At 39.2% G+C, this 17,375-nt stretch overlaps 1 protein-coding gene across 1 annotated transcript; it reads right to left on the bottom strand.

Moving 5' to 3' along the window:
* Window positions 1-9,689: 9,689 nt before the first annotated feature.
* On the bottom strand, window positions 9,690-14,876 carry LOC138960094 (nucleolar protein 12-like). Its single transcript, XM_070331840.1, has 5 exons — window positions 14,684-14,876; window positions 12,716-12,821; window positions 12,138-12,314; window positions 11,619-11,692; window positions 9,690-11,293 (listed from the first exon to the last, which is right to left on the bottom strand). The coding sequence occupies exons 1-5, from the start codon at window positions 14,782-14,784 to the stop codon at window positions 11,116-11,118; spliced, it is 636 nt and encodes a 211-aa protein (XP_070187941.1). The 5' UTR covers window positions 14,785-14,876; the 3' UTR covers window positions 9,690-11,115.
* Window positions 14,877-17,375: the final 2,499 nt, after the last annotated feature.

Genomic DNA, 17,375 nt, shown 5'->3' with positions numbered 1-17,375 from the left:
GGGGGGGGAGTGTTCACAACCGCAGTTTCATGGATGAGCATTTGTTTGGGTTTCTTTGATATTTGCTGGTTTTGTTTGATCGAGGTTTTTTTGTTCTGTTGTTTTGTCCTAATAAAATCTATCTTCTGTTCTGCTTGAAGATGATTGATGTGATGAGATCAAATTTTTTTTACCATTCAAATTACTGGATAGAAATTGTATGTGAAGGAAGTCAAAACAAACAACAACCTGTGTAATTCACTGCTGGATGCCTAGAACTTTCATAACGGAGCGTTTGAGCGACATCTTTGACAGTTGCAAAATGCACTGCACTGGTGCAGTGGTACTGGTAGTAGTCCTAACCGCTGAAACTGAAAGAAAGAATATTCAGACAAAGGCGTGCGTCTGAGCTTCTGTGAAGTTCTTTTCTGTCTTAGATCTGCAAAGGTCTGCTTGTGGTTTTGTTTTCCAGTACAAATGTACTCAATGTGTGTATGTTGTTTGGCAGATTTTTTTTATTTCGTAAAGTGTTGAGCACTTGAAAACTAACTGTTCTAATCCTCTATGCAGTGAAATGGCACTGGCAGGAGGACTAATAAGAAGGGAATAGCCAGTTATGACTTGTAGTTGTAACGGGAAAACACCCCTTTATCTCTCTGACTGTTTCTGACACAGCTACGTCTCCCATATTATTACACAGATTTGCCAAAATGTAACTTGTGTTGGAGGTTAGTTTAAACAAAAAATATATTGTTGATATTGTGTTACACTTTTTTTCTGCAAGCGGTAGTATGCAGCATATGCTACCTAGGTACAGATCTTTTTTATACAAAAGTATTATTCATTCAATGCATATCACCAAATGTGAAGCATGTACGTGTCATGTATCATTGTATGTCATCTTTTTCATTTCAATGATACAAATGGCATGGTTTAGTAATTCTCTGAAGGTGAAATTATTTTTTGTCTCACAGTTTAAGACCTTGGATTCTGTCTTGCCTATTAGTGTTCTTGTACCAGTCTTTGATTCTTAAGCAAAGGAAAAGATACCGTAAATACAAAAGCACAAAATATGTTTATTTCAAGGTGTCTAAATACTGATTCCTATGTACTCTTTAAGAGTTTCCTACATGGCGAATGGAACTTAGTAGGGAAAACCGATGTCAGTTTGAGGCTGAATGAGCACTCATGTGACTCATACTGTACAAATTCACACAGTAAGAGAAATTTTGAGGGGTACATGGTTGTTGGATTTACTTTTGCTGACCAGGTGTGCAGACAGGCGTCTACCCCCCGCGGGTAAGGGGGAAGAATTTACCCGATGCTCCCCAGCATGTCGTAAGAGGCGACTAACGGATTCTGTTTCTCCTTTTACCCTTGTTAAGTGTTTCTTGTATAGAATATAGTCAATGTTTGTAAAGATTTTAGTCAAGCAGTATGTAAGAAATGTTAAGTCCTTTGTACTGGAAACTTGCATTCTCCCAGTAACGTAATACATTGTACCACATTGCAAGCCCCTGGAGCAATTTTTTTATTAGTGCTTTTGTGAACAAGAAACAATTAACAAGTGGATCTATCCCATCTCCCCCCCTTTTCCCGTCGCGATATAACTTTTGTGGTTGAAAACGACGTTAAACACCAAATAAAGAAAGAAAGACAGGCGTCTCACTGGTGATTGGCCTATAATGTCACTTGGGAAAGCTTGCCTCAATCAATGTTTCCAAGAGAAACAACCCTTTCACAAGCCATATAAGCCGGAGTTATCCGAACATTTTCGATTCTCAAACATTTTTGGCAGTCTTTGGCATCACCCTTTCTTCTTGAAAAAGGTTAGACAACTCTGCCGAAATGAGTTTTGGGCAATTTAAAATAACTTTTGCCGACATCAAACAACAACCCATGTGGCAATTTATATCGGATTTGTTTTGTAAAGAGGTGCTGGATCTTGTCTGTGGTTGAAGTCATTGATATATACGGGACAGCAAGTGAATTTGTGTTGAATTCTGCGCTCAAGGTTTCTACTATTTTTTTTATGAAGACTGCAAAGATGATACGCACAAAGAGGGTGTATTGGGTTGCCTGTTCTGTGTGGGAATAACAGCCGAAAATGTGTTTTAACTGACTTTTTGCATTTAAAAAGGTTCGAACAGTATTGAACTTTTAACCTAAGTGTTTCATCTTACAATTTTTCAAAGAATAAGGTGTTCAGTCTGTGAAAACATGCCTAGGTATTTAACCCTTTTACTGCCTGTAGGGTGTCTGCTGATGATATCCTGGGTAACTTGCTTTAAAAACAGACAAAAAACCGTTGAACCAACTACAACAGAAGAAGAAAAAAAACAAAGTGTGAGTGTCACTGTGTGTGGTGTATTTCTGTATACATCAAGGGCATACTGTACGGTATAATTTCAAGGAAAAAATACAGATAATGCTTTGTATACAAATGATTTCCTGGCAGAGAACAGGTTAATGGTAACCTGCTATTGTTGTTTAATTCATTCCTTTTCATTTGTTTCGCATGGTTAGGTGTAGACTTTTTTTGCCAAACATTTTTTTTAAGCTTTTCAGATTCGATGGCTGCATTATCAATTTATTGTCTAGTGGGGCTTTGTGTTGTCATGACTTACTCAGTTACTGCTCAGATGTTGTGATAGTATATTCATTGTGTCAGTGTGACTCGAGGCGTAAAAAGGAAAAGTCGTTGATGGTGTCTTAAACCCGGGGCGGGGATATAGCTCAGTTGGTAGCGCGCTGGATTTGTATTCAGTTGGCCGCTGTCAGCGTGAGTTCGATCCCAGGTTCGGCGGAAATTTATTTCACAGAGTCAACTTTGTGTGCAGACTCTCTTCGGTGTCCGAACCTCCCCCCGTGTACACTACATTGGGTGTGCACGTTAAAGATCCCACGATTGACAAAAGGGTCTTTCCTGGCAAAATTGCTTAGGCACAGTTAATAATTGTCTACCTATACCCGTGTGACTTGGAATAATAGGCCGTGAAAGGTAAATATGCGCCAAAATGGCTGCAATCTACCGGCCGTATAAAATTTCATCTCACACGGCATCACTGCAGAGCGCCCAGAACTGTACCCACGGAATATGCGCGATATAAGACTCATTGATTGATTGATTGATTGATTTTCGATATGAACAAAGATGTGCACAAGGAAAACAGTGTCAAGATTTAGCTTCCTGAAGAGGGTTTTTTGTGTGTTTTTAATACAGGGATGAAGTTTCCCACACACAAAAAAACAGAAATTCCTGAATCAAAGAATTCAGGAGGAGAACATTTTTGTTGTAAAACTTGAGAAAGTAGAGAGCTATTAATCGTCAAGGCAGATTTTCTTGGTTTTGACCTTTCTGAAACTTGATTCAAGAATATATTACTTTTAGTACTCATTACAGAACAAATATCAGAGCTCAGTTTTAAATTAGATTCATTGTTGTGACAAACTGAAATATTCAAAACCCTGATGTGTGGTGTGTTTTGTGCCATGTTCCAAAGAAGCCTTTGAACTTTGCAATACTTGGTGCACGAGCATCTGAGTATGTGCATGTGCTAATTATTGTTGTGTTAATTAACCTAATTAATTCACTCAGGCTGGTACTGTGGCAATACAGACATGATTCTAACAAAGATATGTAGTGTAATACATTATCAGCAAAGAAAATTAGGAATAATTTTGTTCTGTCTGTATTTTTTCCCTGGCGGATATCAGTTTCAGACCCATAGATGGTATGATTTCCACAGATGCTTTTTCATAATGGCACCAAAATGGCAGACTGTGCTGCTGTGACGTGCTAGTCAATTCTTAGACTAGAAATTACTTCATGTGTGCTCAGTATGGACGGTGTAGAACCATGCAAATGAAACATGGAGCGAGAATGGATGGTGAACCAAACTTTAGATTTTTTTGTTTTTTAGTTGCCGAAAAAAGCATTATTGTCCTTTTGTGTTGCTGTTGTTTTTCTGAGATGTGTTACTGTTAGGTTTCCTAAGTGTGTCATTACTGGTCATAAAGTTTGACTTTTCTATTCTTTTATTTTATCTTATTATTTTTGGTTTTTTATTCGCTCACAAAATATGGACAAATACGTCTACTCCATGATCTTCATTATTTTCTAGCAGCCTATATTTTAGTTGTCTAAGTCTTTAAACATGGAAGGACACAAATAGTGCTTACATTATCAATGTTTCCTAAGCAAACTACTGTGCGAGTGTAAGTGTCAAGATCTCTTCAGCCTCCTGTTGTTGCTGACCAGTTGTAATGCATAAAAAGTCTCTCTCAGGTGCAATGTCTAGACCGTAGGTCACGTGTGTGTGTGTATTAATTGTACAGTTTGATAGTACAGTGTATCTGTATGTTGGTTTCAGTTGGCTTTTTAAAAGCTTCTCAGTAAGTAGTACATAATGGCTTCTAGATTTGTAAGAAAACTGTAGCCGTAGCATGAACATTTTGTCTTTTCTCAAAGTGTTTTTACTGAGTTGAAGTATACAAAGTGATGGAACTTTTTTAATACTGTTGTCAGTAAGTGTGAGTATGTGTGTGAGACAGTTTGCAAGTGTGTATATTTCAGTGAAATAGAATGAAAGGATTACATGGATTGTACATAAAGTCACACTGGTTGTAATCTTGTATCATTCACATTTGAAAAAAGACGAAAGGAAGCTGACAGGCGTGCATTTGTACTGTGTGGACTGAGTTTTCTTGTGATGTATTGGCATGAGACATTTTACAGCTGTTAATATAATTATATTCTTCTTCACCCACTTGCTCTTCACTTTAAAACACTTGAATTGAATTATCTGTAAAGCTTGGCATGCAACGTGATTATTTGCTCATGTTTTTCCTGCTTTTGCAAATCCTGTTATCTGTATTTCTCTCGGTCTTAGTCTTACTCCTATCATTTTTGGGTCATTCGAACATTGGATTTGTTTTATTTTTCTCTACTCCCTGCCCCACTTGATATCACAGCTTGCTTAGCAAATACTGGTACTGAAACACTCAAAATATCAGCATTTTGTTCATACAGACCCATGGTAAGAACCAATTCACATGATATTGAGTATAAACTGTCATATATAACTCGACTGGTTCATAGGTTTTGCTCCCGCAGTGGGGCACTGCGGTTATGAAATTAAATGCCCCTCCTGTTTTTGGAACCGCAGGAGCTTTCTAGTTTGCTGTTAGGTAGATTTTTGGTTCCTCTTTCCTGTCATGCTCTCTTTTTCTTCATGAATTCTTTTCTTTTTTCCGCCTTCTTGCTCATTCACCTGTATTTTTTCCAAAAATCTCTTCTCTTGTCGCTTGTCTTGCGATTCATGTATAGTTTAATCTGTTAGTGTTCTGATGTAAGTCCAGCAGTAGATAGGTTAAGCCTATTTTAACATACTGGAAACTGGTAATCTTCCAGTAGGTATTAATTTAGTTTTACTAAAGCCTGCTGGGACACAAGTAATGGGTTAGTGCATTTGTAAACAGGAATCGCTTGACAAGTGGCCCCCTTCATCCCCCCCTTCCTCGTCCTGATATGGCTCTGTGTAGTCGGCTGGACGTTAAGCAACAAATAAACAAACAAACAATCATAGGTTTTGCCCACAAAAAGCAGTGTAACGGCCATTCTTAAGTTATATATATACATGCATGTGACCTTTTTCAGCAGTGGCCGCAAGATTAATACACATCACATGTAAATCTGGACGGTGACATTAAGTTTCTTGTGATTTTACACTCTTCACTTATTCAGTTCATACAGGAGGCATAAAGAAAAGCACTTTAATTGTTTCCACGCAGAGCCAGTGAAGGTGGTTAAAATCGTGTGCCTGTACTTTGACTTGCTTCTTAAACCAAGACCATCGGGTCAGCTCAAGCTCATGAATCACTAATTGCAGCAATTTGAGGACACATCACATAATCAATCTTTTCTGCTTTGCCAATCTGTACTGATACTAGTGATAGCATTCAATGTCTTCAACTCACCTCTCTCTCTGTTTCGTTCTGATGTCACTTTTTCTCAAGACAACTTCTGTTCTATTGGCTACATAAAATTTGCATTTTCCGAATTTAAGGCTTGTATTTAGGTGTAGGAACTCTAATAAGTTCATTATCACTTTATAACCAAAGCTAAAACATAGGGACATAAGCACTATAACTGTAGACAACAGTAAGTGAGAGTTACGTGTATGTTATGTAACTAATCTGACTTGCTGTCGTCTGTATTTAGAGTGCTTTGTTTCCTGGATTCATTATCCGCTCATTTCAAGAAATGTGTTTTCTCTGTGCTAATAATGTACTTGCTGCCCTACCCTTTAGGCACTGAGCGTTACTGTGAAACAGAGTTAGATCGACAACTTTCTGCTGTTTTAAATTTTGAAGGGTAATGTCAAATGAATACGCTGCAACAAGTTGAGTCAACAGTAATCCAGGTATTGTGAGCATGGGTATTTGAAAGTGTGAAGTCGGGTGTACAGTATAGATTGAAGACAAAATGGAAGACACCAAAAGTGATATTACATTTGATTTTGAATGACGAAAGAAGATGGATTGCGAGAAAATATGATCACAGGTAACCTTCCAGCACAAGCGAATGAATATGTTGCCGAATGATTGTCTTGCTTATTTGAATCTTGAAAGAACTGCCTTGGTGGATGGTCATGGTATTAATCCATTGAAAGGGTTGGTATGAACCGCAAGACGGTGTAAGAATTGTAACGCTTGAAGAAAGACAAAACGTTTCTGTCGTGAAGTGACATTTGCCTTGTGTACATTTTTTCTGTAAATGAGGATGGCATTTGAGTATACTAGTAGTGTTGTATTTGTTGTGTACAGATTTGTGAGAGTTTTATCATGTGCAAACTTGTGTAAATGTAGCGTGTCAGGAGATTGCTTGGCATTAAGTGTACATACCGGTAGCTTGAACGTTGACCAAAAGCTTGAGAATTGTACATTTCCTTCATGTCCGCCTAAAGTATTGCGGAAGCAGCTTTCATGTACTGTGTAGCTCTGTAGTTGTAGATGTATCTATCTAGAGTATATGCTTTTCCTGTTTCTGCTGTGAATTCTGTCTATTATTCTCTTTTCTTCGGGCAAGCATGCTTTCTCCACGTTTAAGTCACAAGACCAATACCTCATGCATAGAATTTACTTTTGACTTCTGAATGAAGTTCGACTTTGGGTTACACAAGTTGCTTTGTATATATTGAGCGATATATATCAGTATTGCTTGACAAGTCTTAGCAGTTACTATTATGCGCCAAATTTTCCATCTGTGACTGACACCAAATGTCAATTATTTTCTGTTTAGTCCTTCACTCCTACTCAGCCTTGTTAGCTTTTGCGCAGTGGAACCACGTGTTTAAGATCTTGTTTATTCAGACTTTCTGTTCAGATTGTCCATAAAGTTACCTCCATGTTAAGACTGCCTTTAAGACCAAATTTTCTCCGATTGTTCTAGGCCTTAAAGTGAGGGTTCCACTGTGCTTGGAGGTTAATGTAACCATGGGAACTGAACGACCCTAAGCACTTACTGCACACATACATTTTCCCATGTTTCCTTTTTTTCAGAATAATTATGTAAGCTGAACTAGACTTTTTTCCTTTCTAAATAGTGTAAGGATGGAAGCAAAACTGCACATTTTATCGTTGCCGGCAATGTAAGCAGTTCTTGGAGTAAGAGAGTGTAGATTCATTTGGTGCAAATGAAGATGTGTGGTAGAGTCTTTTAATGATACAGTATGTTCCTGTGTGCTATGAGTATGAGACAGGATATTTGTGTGCTATGGCCCTGAACCGGCTACAACTCTTCATCTCTTGATCAATTGTGCTTGGTACCCTGTCTTATCCTGTGTTTTGTAATGGCTGGATTTACTGTTTCTTGTACCAGTGAAAATAGCCAGACTTGTTTCTGCCAGTAGCTAAGTTCACTTCATCTTTGTCGTACTGTACAATACTTAAACTGCTTCATCCGTTTGTTTTCTGTTTTCACATCTTTTGTCTGAAGTCTCTTTGCTATGAACTCTTGTTGTGTGGGTGGGCTTGCCTTTCCTCGTTAACTGTGGTGGAACACATAAGAGCAAGGAAGTGAAAGAAATGATTGATCGTTCTTTACTTTTTTCCAAGAGTTTTTGGGGTAACATTGTGTGTTGATAAACAGTTTACTTTCCAGTGATTCTTGTTTGAAACTTTTCCCATGATTTCAAAAAATAATACATCTCTCCGTCTTCTTCTGGCTGAATCTTGAAGCTGCGCCGTCTCTGTCAACTTGAATGCAGGTTGCTTCTAAATGCAGTTGGTTTATGTGAAGCTAAGTCAGTTTTCCAATAAATCACAAAACATTATTTGACTTGTCTGTTTGTTTGATGATTGGAAAGCCTGGGAGTTGAAAGTCCGTCTCAAAGCAGTATTGACGTATTAGTTTGTCGCAGATGACAAAATAAAACCATGGGTGAGACTGAAAAATGTCATGAATCCTGAACCTCAACAGAACCAAAACAAAAAGAAAAACAAGTCGCGTAAGGCGAAAATACAACATTTAGTCAAGCTGTCGAACTCACAGAATGAAACTGAACGCAATGCAATTTTTCAGCAAGACCGTATACTCGTAGCATCGTCAGTCCACCGCTCGTGGCAAAGGCAGTGAAATTGACAAGAAGAGCGGGGTAGTAGTTGCGCTGAGAAGGATAGCACGCTTTTCTGTACCTCTCTTCGTTTTAACTTTCTGAGCGTGTTTTTAATCCAAACATATCATATCTATATGTTTTTGGAATCAGGAACCGACAAGGAATAAGATGAAAGTGTTTTTAAATTGATTTGAAAAATTTAATTTTGATCATAATTTTGATATTTTTAATTTTCAGAGCTTGTTTTTAATCCAAATATAACATATTTATATGTTTTTGGAATCAGAAAATGATGAAGAATAAGATGAACGTAAATTTGGATCGTTTTATAAAAAAAAATTTTTTTTTACAATTTTCAGATTTTTAATGACCAAAGTCATTAATTAATTTTTAAGCCACCAAGCTGAAATGCAATACCGAAGTCCGGCCTTTGTCGAAGATTGCTTGGCCAAAATTTCAATCAATTTGATTGAAAAATGAGGGTGTGACAGTGCCGCCTCAACTTTTACAAAAAGCCGGATATGACGTCATCAAAGGTATTTATCGAAAAAAAGAAAATAACGTCCAGGGATATCATTCCCAGGAACTCTCATGTCAAATTTCATAAAGATCGGTCCAGTAGTTTGGTAGGAATCGCTCTACACACACACACGCACAGACAGACACACACACATACACCACGACCCTCGACTCGATTCCCCCTCTATGTAAATAAGAGGCCATAATTGAATCCGGATTTCCGGCATATACCGAAATAATCCCACCCATGTAAAACGTCAAAACAATCCCACAGATGACTGCACAAACTTTCAGCGTTGCCAGGCAAACTAAACTTTGTGGTTTTTTTCCCTGTCTTACGCTAGCCTTCCGGGACAATGATAAAAATTATTTTGTCGCAAAATTGCAGTGTTCTGAGTCATCACAGGAAAGTAATCGCAACTTGGCAATTTTCTCAATGGATAGATGCTCGAAGCGTAGCTGAATTCCCAAGGGGATCTGTGCGTGTAAATGCAGAACTGTACCTCTAAAAGCAAGCTAGGATACTAACCAGTAATGCTTTCACATGTAGACCCGTATGAATCAAAACAAATATCAAATTTATCAACAGTTTATTTGACACAATTCTTCATTCACACAAAACACATACATACAATTGAATTGCCATAGAAAACAATCAGCAGCAAATACCACAACAACCATGGTTAAATTGCCTCCTGAATGGTTAATTGCACACACTTTCACAGGTCAAGGGAGACAATTCATAAACAACGTCCAAGGCATCAACTCCACAAAATGTACTGTTGAACTCTTGTGAAACATGTCATTGGGCCGGCCAGAACCTCTTCACAATCATCAGTGTGTGGATGTCTGACAGTTCACCAGCTGGTTTTTTCATCATTTAATTTCTGCTACCATAAATTTCATCTGTAACAACTCTCCAACCATATGGACTAGTAAGCGCTACGAATGATCACCAAAAGACAACTGTTGGGACATTTATTAGTTGTTTTTTAATGTCTTTTCACACTTGTAACTTCAAATTTTGTTAAAAATCTTATTCTCCTTCAAAGAGTTAAACATTTTGTTTAGGGGGACGTCCAAGACAAAAGGCACACTGTGTCATCAGATGTAGCCTGAAACTTCAACACAGTCATGCTGTCACTTTTTTCCATCATCAGGCCAAAATAAACAAGAGGCGAAGCCATCAAGGCTCACGTAAGAATTCGACAAACAGTAACACAAACTCAATCACTCCGTCACACACACACACACACACACACACACACACACACACACACACACACACACACACACACACACACACAGAAAGAGCATAGGTGAAACTGTGCAAGAAAGCGAGACACTAGATCTAGATCTGTCTGTCTGCATGTAGCCTACTTACATGGACACGACTGCCAACTAGTCTCGGCGCGCTCAAAATAATAATGACCGAGACTGTCAGTACTTCCTTCGCGTGACGTCTAACCCTCTTACGTCATAATGTGACGTCAATGTAATGTGACGTCTTCAAATGTTAGAGTTTCTACCACAGACATACACACGCACAGACGCACGCACGCACGCACGCACGCACAGACAGACAAAGTTACGATCGCATAGGCTACACTTACGTGAGCCAAAAATAGGTGTGGTTACGGTAACATAGCCAAAAAAATAGGGTAGGAAGGTAGGCAATCACTTTTTTTTTGGTAACTTTTTTTTTTAATGTGTACAAATTAAACCTACTTGACAGGGAAATAAGTGTGCGACTCGAGCGCTTTTGCTTTCATTGCGTTTTCTGCACTCGGTTGTTGTTTTTTTTTTGACAAATGTAATAAAAAGTTATAGGGTCGGCCCCTAAAAATAGGGTAGGTCGGGTTACCGTAACCACACCTATTTTTTTTTTAGGCCTCATATCCTCTCAAAGATATTTTTATTTCATTACTTTCCATCGTTTCTGATACACCACATCCTACACAATATACTAGAGTCCAACCAGATCTTTCAGGAATCTTTATTAGTGTTTATTTTTCTTGTTGCCCGACTTTTGATTCCTTTTACCTCCATGCCCTTTAGATTTGTCTTTGCCTTTAGATTTACCCTTACCCCCTCCTCCTCCACCCCCTTTGAACTTGGCCATGGCCAACCGCTTCACTTTCGCCTTTTTGCTGGTAGGGTTGCCCACTTGAGCAAGTCTGAAACAAAACCAACAACAAATCAATACAAATCACTGAGGATAAAATGTGGCATTGTAAATACAAACTGTAGTCTTTTGTTGTTGTTGTTTTGGGTTTGTTTGTTGTCACAGTTTTGTTGTTGTTGTTCTTTTTGCTTTTCTATGATTTTGTGTGTGTTTGTTTTTGTTTTTTGGGGGGATGGGGGCAACAGGCAATCAACTCTTTTGAGAAAAAAAAACAATTCTAAAAATATACAGTACATGATATGAGTTTTCCTATTATTGTACTGATCTCATAACTTGTCAATCAGAAAACAATCAGAACCTAAAGGAACCTATCTTACTTGTGTTTAAGCTTCTTCTGTTTCTTCTTCAATACTTCGTCATCCTCTGCCCCTGCTTTCTTGTTGAATGAATCCTGCAAGCAAAGGAAAATGTTTCTTATACCAAACAAAAAGGCATCATCCCTGCACTATAACCATACATTTGCTGGCTCAGTGGCTGAGATCGTAGTGGTATTACCAGCATAACTATTCTGACTTCTTTTTCAAAGACACACAGTTTTGATTTGTTTTCTTTCATGCACCTGCAGTTTCATATGACATGCGACAAACGTTCACACTCCCAAAAAGCCAAAGTAAAAACCAGTAGAGGGAGCAAAATGGGAAATGGTCATTAATACCTCTTCCATTCATCGAATGCTGAAAAAGAAGAACCTCTTCCACAATGTTCAACATAGACACACTTCTGAACTACGGAAACGGATACTTACAAGCCCTCTTAACCTTCAAATTCCTGTTGTGCTACAGCATACACACACACCATACACAGTGACAAACAAACACACACACACACACACACACCTGTTGGTTTTGTTCAGTATCCTCACTGGCAGCTGTCCCAAATCCTCTGCCTAGGTCGATCTCAGAGACATCAGTGACGGTGACTGTGTGTTCTGGTAAATCATAAACTGTCGAGTCGATCAGATGCTCCAACTCTGGAATCCTGTGTGCGTCAGACTTGCGAATCATGTCACGTACCTGTTAAAATAAGCAGAGCTACTCATGAATGCCAGGCCAGCTGAGAGAAATGGCAATTACCTTTTGTCCTTCAGTGGCTCACCATTCACGTTTTGGTTTTCGTAGACGTTTTTCTTATGCATGTATAGATCTATTAGCTTCAAGTCTATTCCTCACGCACATCAGCAACAATTGCTAATTAATTTATCTAATCATTAATATTAATAATAACCACAACCACTCCAACCTGCACATTGTATTTTAACCATATAACTTTCCAAAGAACTCCCCTGGGAGTTTACTATGGTATGCGAACATTTTGTATCTTACAATCAAAATCCTCTCCAAATTGTAAAAGCACTGGAAATGTCAAATGTTAAATGTTATAGATAGATACATGTATATGGAACTTCATAAGTTACCTGTTGTTTTATTGCCAGCCGTGCATCTTTTAGTTTCTTCTCATTTTCTACCTTGGCCTTCTTGCGTCGCTCATTTTTCCTCTTGTGGAATCCAGTCAGGTATTCTCTGGAGAGAAAAAAAGCAATGCCATTTGAAAAGAAGTCCCTGCCCTTCAACCTATAGCCTGTTTACATGCTGGTGAGATCTCAGTAACATTGTCTGTCAGTATTTCTGTGATATTCATTTGAACAAATTCCTAAACACCTTGCAAACAGGGCTACCGGAATGAAGTCCTCGCTCCTAACCCGCTTACGACTCCCCTGGTTTTGCCAAGCATATAGCTGACAATGAATGGACGAATGTTTAAATCCCGGTCAGTCGCGCCTGGTGGGTTAAGCGTGGAGATGTTTCTGATCTCCCAGGTCAACTTATGTACAGACCTGTTACTAGCAGTGTTAGTGCCTTATTCCCCTTCGTGTGTTCACGCAAGCCCAAGACCTGACCAAGTACGCACAGAAAAGATCCTGTAATCCATGTCAGAATTCAGTGGATTAGAGAAACAAGAAAATATCCAGCATGCACAAAAATGCGGCAGAATGATCGATAAGACGATTGCTGTCGCTAAATGGATGAAGATGAAGACATATATATATAACATTACCTGCTATTCATACTTGGTCGTGTGACAGACATTTTCTTCCAAACGAGATTACGTTGATTGTCTAACGAAGCCGTCAGGCTGAGTTAGACATCAGCTAATCAAGTGTGGATGAAAACTCTGTCACACGACCAAGTCGGAATAGCATTTATGTCTCACAGCTTCAACAGAGGAAAGAACAAACACGTTTTGCGTACTCAGGCTTGACAGACCTAAACACAGGAGCAGCCATTGTGGAGAGATCTACTTTTTGACGGAAATGACTATAAATGACGTCTTGGTATATATGTGAATGACGTCACAGTCATCGTCACAGTCTGTATCTTTTGAAGCATTGCATTCTTCATGACGTCTTCTGTGTCTGCATGCGCGAAATGTTTGTTCTTTTCGGGATCTTTGTCATCTATGTTCATACCTAGAGGACTGGGTGGCCGAGTGGTAACACACTTGCGCTCGGAAGCGAGTTCGACCCTGGGTCAGGGCGTTAGCAATTTTCTCCCCCCTTTCCTAACCTAGGTGGTGGGTTCAAGTGCTAGTCTTTCGGATGAGACGAAAAACCGAGGTCCCTTCGTGTACACTACATTGGGGTATGCACGTTAAAGATCCCACGATTGACAAAAGGGTCTTTCCTGGCAAAATTGTATAGGCATAGATAAAAATGTCCACCAAAATACCCGTGTGACTTGGAATAATAGGCCGTGAAAAGTAGGATATGCGCCGAAATGGCTGCGATCTGCTGGCCGATGTGAATGCGTGATGTATTGTGTAAAACAATTCCATCTCACACGACATAAATAAATCCCTACGCCTTGAATATGTGCGCGATATAAATTGCATAAAATAAAAAAATTAAAACAAATAAAAAATAAATCCCTGCGCTTAGAACTGTACCCACGGAATATGCGCGATATAAGCCTCATATATTGATTGATTGATTGATAGATAACTCTGTCCTTCTAGATTCAGACTTACAGGCCTCGTGATCAAGCCACTTTCCAAGGGCAGCAAATTTCGCGTATGGAAACAGTACTGTCGTCTGGGATGCCGTTTTCAGTATTCTCAGCGTTGAAGAATTTGTAAAGAGAAGAAACGATAACAGGAGAAATGAAAGTCGTGTGTGCATTTTGGGGCTTTTCGGAGAAACGATTTCGAGTTTGAATCCGTTCTTGTCATGCTCCAAAGCGTGTAACATACAATCTTGCACACGTTTGCTTTAGTAGTGGCAAAGAAGGAAAGCGTGTGACATAGTGGACATAGCACATTTCAATTTTCATAGTCGATTTTACTCGATTTGATTCAAACGCACCCAAGGGCTGTCAACGTTACTTACTTTCTCGCGTCCTCGTCAAATATCACCACTCTCTTTGTTTTCCTATTCTGTGGTCTTTTCTTTCTCAAAATGGGCTTGGCCACCTCCTCAACTCCGTTCATGATGATTTTCTTCCACTGCTATTGCAGACAACGTGTTCTTGATAAACAAATCGCTTGCCAGATTTCGGTAAAACGACTTCCGGAAAGTTCCCATCACTCCTTCTTTATTAGGATTCTTATCTCCCTTTGACTTGCCATAAGAACTTTCGGTTTCCGGCACTAAAGTTCGCACTGAAAAAAAATACCGTAAGCTTAATGGAACATTGGATGGTTTTCAAACTAAGCCTCATATTTACATAATTTGCTCTTGTTAGAGCAAAAGAGTTATTTGAAATACCCAAATTGCGGAATAACTAAATTGTAGAATTTCGTTTTACTTACATAGTGTTTAGAAGGCGGAACTGAAACATCGACGCGACAATTGTGTGAACGAAAGTGAGAAACTAAAGGAGACAAAATATGATGGCAAAAAGTGTACTTATTATTCGACCAAAGACACAAATCAGTGACCAAAGACACAAATCAATGACCAAAGACACAAATCAATGACCAAAGACACAAATCAATGACCAAAGACACAAATCAACGACCAAAGACACAAATCAACGACCAAAGACACAAATCAATGACCAAATGATACTCACTGTTGGAGCTCACTCAGTAAAGTAATTTCACTTGAGTCATTCTTTGCGGCACTCAGTGATAAGAATTACTTGTATATTAAATTAATACATGTATAACTCAATAAGGCCTAAAACAAAAATAGGTATGGTTACGGTAACCCGACCTATCCTATTTTTAGGGGCCGACCCTATAACTTTTTATTACATTTGTCAAAACAGAAAACAAAAAACACAAGAAAACGAGTGCAGAAAACGCAATGAAAGCGAAAGCGCCCGAGTCGCACACTTATTTCCCTGTCAAGTAGGTTTAATTTGTACACATTAGAAAAAAAAAGTTTAAAAAAAAAAGTGATTGCCTACCTTCCTACCCTATTTTTTTTTGGCTATGTTACCGTAACCACACCTATTTTTTTTTTTTTTGGCCTAATGGCATTGGATTGTGAGCTTTGAATTTACAACGCTAAATTTCAACATCATTACCAACGTTTTTTGTTTTTTTGTCTGTGATTAAACGTTCCATAAACTTACCTTTTTTGGTGTGTGTGTGTGTGTGTGTGTGTGTGTGTGTGTGTGTGCGTGTGTCTGTCTGTCTGTCTGTCTGTCTGTCTGCAGTGTCTATGTCTTTGTCTGTGTTTGTTTCATATGGAACAATAAAATATCTGATACTGATAAAAAAAATTCAAGTAGCCACGCAGTTCTGTTAGATCCACAGAGGAGACGAAGAAAATGGGTTTGTTTGTTTGTTTGTTTGTTTGTTTGTTCCTTTCACTGTCATTGCTTTCCAGCAGGTGTCTTACAGCTAAGCTGCTCATCTTGCAGCCAAGCTGCTCAGATAAAATCAAAGGTGTGGACTCAAACAAGAAAGCAGCGGCACCAAGGCCAAAACGATAGTGGCCCCCACTTTAACTGGGTCAAGCTGGAGTCCGGAAATAAGCAAGTTTTAATTAGGTGCATCATTTTAACTACCTGCGTGCGTGAGACCGAATACTATACTCCTTTTTGCGCTGATGCTCAACAGGGCTGGCATTTGTTTTACGGCTACCCACGCACTACCTGTATATATACTGACCAACATAATCTTCCTCTCAAACTGAAAAGGTAAACGTGGTAAGGTGGCAGGGATTTTGAGGATATTTGGATATTTTGCTCTGCTTTTGCAAAAGTTTGATACTGATTTTCTGTACAGTTCTTATAGTTGCACTGATGACGACCAAGTGTGTACCTTCTTCTTCTTCTTTTTCTTCTGCGTTCCCAGCCATGCTATAAGTGTGTACCGGCTATCAAAAAATAAGTCACAAGAAGACAAAGACACTGAGACATTTTTTTCAAATATCAATCTACTTCTTTCATACAATTCGGTGTGCTGTGATTAAAAGAGATAAATAAGAACGAATTTTCTTTCAAAGATAAGCGTAAGGTGTCCTCAGAAAAGTCATTCTTGTTTGTCAAAAGAAAATCCGCAGGCTCCGCGGTCCGTGATTCTTGCTGTGCTAAGTTCTGGTCGACAAGAGTGGTCTGGTGGTGTAAGATCAAAATCATCACATTCCATCCTCCTCATCATCCTGACCTGATGAGGAACGCGTCGTCGAGGTGATCGAACTTTGGTTTCCCGTGGACAGAGAGATGCCAGTGTGGGAGGGGAGGAAGAGGAGGAGGGGGGACGGGTGGCGCGTGCAGGAGGTGGAGGTGGAGACAAAGACCACGACAACACAGATTCATCGCTATGGTCAGCCACAGGTATGTTCATCGCTATGGTCAGCCACAGGTATGTTCATCGTTATGGTCAGCCACAGGTATGTTATGGTCAGCCACTGCATGTTATGGTCAGCCACAGGTATGTTCATCGTTATGGTCAGCCACAGGTATGTTCATCGTTATGGTCAGCCACAGGTATGTTCATCGTTATGGTCAGCCACAGGTATGTTCATCGTTATGGTCAGGTACTGGTGTGTTATGGTCAGCCACATGTATGTTATGGTCAGCCACAGGTGTGTTATGTTCAGCCACAGGTATGTTATGGTCAGCCAC

This window comes from Littorina saxatilis, linkage group LG2 (assembly GCF_037325665.1).
Source record: "Littorina saxatilis isolate snail1 linkage group LG2, US_GU_Lsax_2.0, whole genome shotgun sequence".
NCBI classification, from domain to species: domain Eukaryota; kingdom Metazoa; phylum Mollusca; class Gastropoda; order Littorinimorpha; family Littorinidae; genus Littorina; species Littorina saxatilis.
The sequence above is the reverse complement of the archived record's forward strand: the minus strand, read 5'-3'. Positions and strand labels throughout refer to the sequence as shown.

Excerpts from the sequence above, each read along its gene's own strand:
- LOC138960094 (XM_070331840.1), bottom strand. The coding sequence starts at position 14,784 with ATGAACGGAGTTGAGGAGGTGGCCAAGCCCATTTTGAGAAAGAAAAGA. Across the intron at positions 12,315-12,715 it reads GGCTGGCAATAAAACAACAG|GTACGTGACATGATTCGCAA; the intron begins GTAACTTATGAA and ends TTATTTTAACAG. Across the intron at positions 11,294-11,618 it reads CAGAAGAAGCTTAAACACAA|ACTTGCTCAAGTGGGCAACC; the intron begins GTAAGATAGGTT and ends GTTTTGTTTCAG.